The following is a 6,929-nucleotide window of genomic DNA, read 5'->3' as shown; positions in this document are numbered from 1 at the left end:
TTTCTTTCTTTCTTTCTTTCTTTCTTTCTTTCTTTCTTTCTTTCTTTCTTTCTTTCTTTTCCTTCTTCCCTCCCTCCCTCCCTCTCTATCTTCCTTCCTTCCTTTCCTCTCTTTTTTTTCTTTTCCTCCTTCCTTTGCTTACTCCCCTGTGTCTTTCCTTCTGTCCCTCCTTCCTTCTTCCCTCTCTTCCTTTATTCTTTCTCCTTCTTCATCTCCTTGCCTCCCTGGTGACTCTGTCTTCCTGACCAGGTCTATATAGGTTGTTCCCTAGTTCTGTTGCAAAGCTGTCAACCTGGAACATTCCTTCACAATCATTTGAAGAATTGCTTCTGGTTCTCTTTTCTGTTGAATCTGCTGTTTTTAGATTCTGTTACTTCTTTTTTTTTTTTAAGATTTATTTATTTATTTTGAAGGGCAGGGGAGGAGCAGAGGGAGAGAGAGAGAGAGAATCTCAAACACATTCCCTGCTGAGCGCAGAGCCCTATGCTGGGCTTGGTCCCACAACCCTGAGATCATGACCTGAGCCAAAACCAAGAGTCGGATGCTCAACTGACTGAGCCACCCAGGTGTCCCCTAGACCCTATTTCTTCTTGCTCTATGCCCTTATTTTGGCAAGTTAAAGAAGCTTTCAAAGAATGGGTTCAAGGGAAGTCAGTTTTGGGAATCTTTTCTATCTGAAACGGCTTTAATCTACGTGTATACTTGAATGACAATTTGCCTGGCTATATAGAGTTCTGGGTAGAAGATATTCTCTCAAAATTTGGAAGATATTTTATTGTCATTTAGTTTCCTGTGTTACGTTGAGAAATATGGAGCCATCCCGATTCCTGAGATTCCTATTGTACTTTACCTGTTTATATTCTCTCTGGAAGCTACCCTCTACTGTGAAATGTCATGGTAATGGATGGTTGCAGGAGCACATCCCACCCCACCACTGCCTCATTCATTCTGAGGAGGTGTGAGAGGCCCTATCAACCTGGAAACCCTTCAGTTCAAAGCACATTTTCCTCCTTCATTTTATGGAGCTAGTTTTATTAAGGCACTGCCTGCCTGGATCGTTCAATTTTTAAAAACACCTCCTCGTTTTCCATCTCTTGTTCTTTTAATTCAGCTTAGTTCTTGACTTCTAGCTTTCAAACTTCCTGTTGAGTTGTTATCTTATTATCATATTTCAATTTTCATGAGCCTCCTTTTTTATTGTCTTGCTGCTGTTCTCTGAATTTTTTAAGGATATAACTCCTGTTTTTATTCATGAATTAGATATCATTCTTATCTCTGATGACTTCATCTGTTTTTTGTAAGCGTTCTGTTCTCTAACTGCTTCCTGTCTTCTGTTTGTGAGTCTTTCACATCAGAGGCTTTCTGCATATTTAGATACTTTGTAGTCGCTACATCAGGTAATAAAAAGTGGAGTAGATATTCAGCATGTATGGTAGGGGCTTCACTGCAGGGTGATTATGCAGAGACCTGGTTAATTCATCAGGGACTGCAACTGTTAGTTTTTTCTCAGAATGGTGAGGTGAGAGGAACCCTCTGACCACTGTGTGGAATTTTGCATTTGCTGCCAGCATCCCTGCGGCCAGATGAGGAGAGGGCTGGCTATCTTCCTCTCTAGTCTATAGGACTTTCCCTTGCTCTTTCTTCCTCCATTCTGCCTGGCAACCTTGAGTTCAGAGACACTCCAGAAAGTAAACTTCCAGTTTTCTGCAAAACTGGGAAAGAAATGTCACCTGATGGCATGGGGTAGGTGAGGGAATCTGAGGTACTAACTCTCTCTCTCTCTCTCTTTTTTTTTTTTTTTTTGGCTTTATTAGCTCTTCAACCAGTCCTCTGGTTTTAGCTCTACCAGCACTCTGTGTCCACGGGTTTCTGCTGCCTGTAATTCTCAAGTCACTCTGGGATTCTGTCTTATAAACGTGCCTTCTAAGTTTACCATCATCTCCTAGGTTTATTGTTCAGCTTTCTCTGTGCTGCTATTTCACTTACCCCTCAACGATCAGATTTCCAGTTTCCAAAAAGTTGTTACTTTTGTTTGCTTAGTCTCCTTCTCTCTCTCTCTTTTATTACCTTGAGGGTTTATGCCTTTTTATGCCTTTTTGTCTTGTTTTGTTTTAATTTGTTTCTTTGCTGTCATTTTTAAAGTGGGATTTTAAGAGGAAACAGAGATAAAAATACATGTTCAACATACCATATTTAACCATGAGTCCAGTCATCCTTTTTGTTCTTGACATATTTCATTAGTCTTCATGGTTTCTAAGAAAAAAAGAGGATTTTAAACTATTTCTTCTATAGATGCTAATTTTTGAATGTGTTTAATTCCTTAGGATGCCTCACTGATGGACATGAATTCCTTCAGCCCTATGATGCCAACATCCCCTCTGTCAATGATAAATCAAGTCAAGTTTGAAGATGAGCCAGATTTGAAAGATCTCTTCATTACAGTTGATGAACCTGAAAGCCATGTTACTACAATTGAAACTTTCATTACTTACAGGATTATTACTAAGGTAAATTTTTAATAAATACTTTCTTGAATACAGTTGCTCTCTGAACTTTTGGAAGTGCTTTTTGTTCACTATGACTTTCAACAGTAGATAATCTTAGCTGAATTGACTTATTTTTTTTTCAACCATTTTGGGTAAGACATTGCATCTGATCTATCCTTCCCTTGTTCTGTATGAAATCAGTGAAATTCAGATTACAACAGTCACTCATCTTTTAGCACTTACGCGTCTTGAAAGAGGAACATTTAGTTTCTAGTTTCAAAAATTATGAAGAAATATCTTAGGAAAAGAAGAGCTTCAGTTTTCTAATAAAGAAAACTATTTAAAAACTTGATATAATACAAATATATACATATATATATAATATATATAATGTTGTAGCATATCTTCTGAAGATTACAAAATATAATTTCATTTGTTTTCCGAATAAGAGCAAGTGGCTGCTTTATAAGATACTGTTAGTTCTCCAATAATTCAAAGGCAGAGTAAATCTAGAACCAAATCTTCTTAATCCTAGGAGAAGACTCTGTAAAAAAGACAGTTTACTTCTGACAGAATAAAACAACCAAATAGTATAACTGGGTTTTTTTTTTTAATCCTTATGTAATAGCAGCCTTTAAGAATTATATTCATAAGTTGTAACATTTTCTTCTCTTTCTTTCTTTTTTTTTTTAAGATTTTATTTGAGAGAGAGAGCGCCTGAGTGGGGAGAAGGGGCAGGGGGAGAGGGAGAAGCAGTCTCCCCACTGAGCAGGGAGCCTGCGCAGGGCTTGATCCCAGGACCCTGGGATCATGACCTGAGCCGAAAGCAGATGCTTAACCATCTGAGCCACCCTGGTGCCCCTATAATATTTTCTTTATGAAGCCCCACCCTAATCTCTTTTGTAGTACATCTCTTTTGTAGCTGAAAAGGGTTTGGACCATCTTCCTGTAATCACTTCTTCCAGTGCAAATTCCACCTTGCTGCTAGTTATATTTCATAAAAATATATTGATCTCTTCACTCAGATTCTTAAAATCCTTCCTTGGTTCCTCATTTCCTATAGAACAAAGTACAAATTCCTTTGAATGACATACAAAGAACTTCTCAGTCTGATGCCAGCTTACCATATAAGACTCATCTCCTACCTCCCCATTTTTAATACTTCTGCTCTCCACTCAACTAGAACTATTTTTGTTATCTGAATACTCTAGGATATTTTTTTTTTTTTATAGATTTTATTTATTTATTTGACAGAGAGAGACACAGCGAGAGAGGGAACACAAGCAGGGGGAATGGGAGAGGGAGAAGCAGGCTTCCCGCGGAGCAGGGAGCCCGATGCGGGGCTCGATCCCAGGACCCTGAGATCATGACCTGAGCCGAAGGCAGACGCTAAACGACTGAGCCACCCAGGCGCCCCTCCTTTTTTTTTTTTTTTTATAAGATTTTATTTATTTATTTGAGAGAGAGGGAGAGAGAACCAGAGAGAGAGAGAGCAGGAGTGGAGGGGAGGGGCAGAGGCAGAAGCAGGCTCTCCACTGAGCAGAGAGCCCTATGTGGGGCTCCATCCCAGGACCCTGAGACCATGACCTGAGCCAAAGGCAGACGCTTAACCGACTAAGCCACCCAGGTGCCCCTCTAGGGTATTTCTTACTGTCATTACTTGGCATTTACTTCTCCTTGTTTGCTATGTCCTTCCTCTTCTAGAGGAAGAATAAACTACTGTTTATTTTTCAGCAACTCAAAATGATGCCTGCTCCCCCGTCTCCCCGGCACCTGCAGGCTCAAGTCCTCTTTCTTTCTTCTGTTTTCTCATGTTGTCCTAATTGGATTCTTAAAGAATGTAAAACACTGGAGTCAATATAGCAAAGAAATTAAAGGTCTATATTTAATCCTTCTAAGCCTCAGGGTTTTTTGTTTTTTTTTTAAATCTATAAAACAGAAATGATAATCGAATCTGGTTCTGTAGAGTTGCTGTAAGAATTGATTTAGGATTGGTAATCAATGCAAAACACTTAGCAAAATGCCTGTCACATAATACATGTTCAGTACTCGCCTATCTGTATGTGTTTATTTGTATTTATTCCTAACAAGTCTGTGAGCTTCTTAAGGAGGAAGGTAATTGTATCTTAAGTTATCCATATTTCCAAACACAATCCTTAGGATATAGTAAGTAAGCAATTTAACTTTTCGGTGAATGGATGAGTGAAGAAATTTATGGTATCATACTTATATCAGGATGCTGTAGAGCAAGACAGCATGGAATTGAATCTTGATGACTCCCCTTTCTTGCTATGTGTCTTGGGCAATTTAATTAACCTCTCTATGCTTAGTTTCCTCAGTTATAAATAAGATAACAGTACTAACCTTGTAGGGTCTTTGTGAATATTTAATGTGTTTATACAGACATACTGCTAAGAATAGAACCAGATTTCTCCTGGTATTACTATTTTAATTATAAGCACCCATTGTTATCTTCCTTCCTAGCAAAGAATTCGTGTAACTGACTAATTTTCCCATCATTATTAGTTTCTCTTAGAAAGACACTTTTTTATAAGCCACCCTGTGAATTTTACTCTAATCACTGACATATAATTCTGATGAGTTATTCAAATTTACATCGTACTTTAAATGTACTCTTCTCATTGTAGTATTAGTAGTGACAGTATTACAGTGTGTTTAACTAACATTTATTGTGTGATTATTTTGTGCCAGGCAATGTTCTAACCACTTTATACATATTAACTTATTTAAAGCTTAACAATGGGGGCGCCTGGGTGGCTCAGATGGTTAAGCGTCTGCCTTCGGCTCAGGTCATGATGCCAGCATCCTGGGATCGAGCCCCGCATTGGGCTCCCTGCTCAGCGGGGAGCCTGCTTCTCCCTCTCCCTCTGCGTCTCTCCCTGCTCATGCTCTCTCTCTCTCTCTGTATCCCTGTGTCTCAAATGAATAAATAAAATCTTTAAAAAAAAACAATGATCCTAGGACCTAAATGTTATGAGTTATCCCCATTTTGTGCATGAGGACCCTGAAACTCAGTTGCCAAAGGTCACACAACATAATGATTACCTGAGCTGGGATTTAAATCCAGACCATTTATGTTCACACTGTATGTGTTTTCTGTGCATCTCTACATGGTTATGGCCAACTATCTTTCATTTCATTTTTATGAAATAGGCTATTATACAATAAATCCCTTTGTTCTACTTCTGATTATTTTTACTATATCCTAGTATTTAGACTAAACCTATATATGCTAAAATATGCCTTGCAGATACAAATATATAAATATTTAGTAGATGGATATTATGTTATCAAATAGTCTTTTTTTAAAATTTTTTTAAAGATTTTATTTATTTATTTGACAGAGAGATAGACAGAAGAGCACAAGCAGAGGGAGTGGGAGAGGGAGAAGCAGGCTCTGCACTGAGCAGGGAACCCGATGCGGGACTCGATCCCAGGACCCTGAGATCATGACCTGAGTCGAAGGCAGACGCTTAACCATCTGAGCCACCCAGGCGCCCTCAAATAGTCTTTTCTTTGTTATTCACTTTTATCATTTATTCACTTTCTCATATATTCAATGAAGTTTTGTTGAGTGACAGTTATGTCCTGGGTACTGTGCTTGTATTTTGAGACAACACCAGCAATCAAGACAGACATACCCTCTGCCTTCATGGAGCTTTCAATCTAGGGGGGTGATGGATATTAAACAATTACATGCTTAATTATTTAATTATTTAAAAATTACAGATGCTATGATTTTATGAGTACAGGCACCCCATCTAGTTTGGAGGTTCAGAGGTGGCTTCCCTGAGAAAGTTTTAGTTTTATGAAAATTTATATTAATGACATTAAGATTATAAGGGTAAATGCACATATACATGCGCACATATGTATACTGACAATATCTACTTAGGAATACTTAAGAATGACCTGGCTGTAAATAATGATGAGTGTCAGGAAGCCCATGTTCCTGGCATCTCTTCTCCTTGTGGAAAATTACCCTTTACTTTCCAGGTTAGACTATCTGAAGTGACTGCTCTAAAGTATTTTCTCTTTTGGAGCTCAAGAGATGTGCCTTCCTTTACTACATACAGAAACAAGAGTGAGGAGGTTTAACAAGGGTCTTCTCTCTCACATCCTCATCATGAAGACAGACTCCTAAATGTCTACCAGTATGGAGTAGGTGTTAAAATATATTCCTGATTCTAAGATTCATTTTCCCTCAAAAACAGTTTTCTAAATCCTCTGAGCCTAGAGTAACTGCCCTTGACCAAAGGTCAGTGTTTGTTGAATGAGTGCATTTTGGGGTATAGATCACATGAGTCTATTCATCGTAAACTTCAAGTACCCAAGCTTTTAAAGTCAGGCGTGAGAAATTAAACACCATTTACCATATAGCTTCCATAGAAAACTGTATCCTGTATTAGAAGCATTATTTGT

The 6,929-nt window shown here is 38.4% G+C and overlaps 1 protein-coding gene across 5 annotated transcripts in view; it reads left to right on the top strand.

The window, feature by feature from the left end:
• SNX7 (sorting nexin 7) overlaps nucleotides 1-6,929 on the top strand; it is a 166,530-nt gene that overhangs the window by 24,446 nt on the left and 135,155 nt on the right. For all 5 annotated transcript variants that reach the window (XR_004681569.1, XM_035017958.1, XM_035017961.1 and 2 more), the window contains exon 2: nucleotides 2,325-2,507. Coding sequence is in view for 4 of the 5 variants with exons in the window: in XM_035017958.1 (XP_034873849.1) it covers nucleotides 2,325-2,507 (183 nt within the window). In the remaining variant the exon portion in view is untranslated. The remainder of the gene's footprint in view (nucleotides 1-2,324; nucleotides 2,508-6,929) is intronic.

This window comes from Mirounga leonina, unplaced genomic scaffold, assembly GCF_011800145.1.
Source record: "Mirounga leonina isolate KUSES-001 unplaced genomic scaffold, KU_Mleo_1.0 Mir_173, whole genome shotgun sequence".
NCBI classification, from domain to species: Eukaryota; Metazoa; Chordata; class Mammalia; order Carnivora; family Phocidae; genus Mirounga; species Mirounga leonina.
This window is presented reverse-complemented; position numbering and strand designations above follow the sequence as displayed.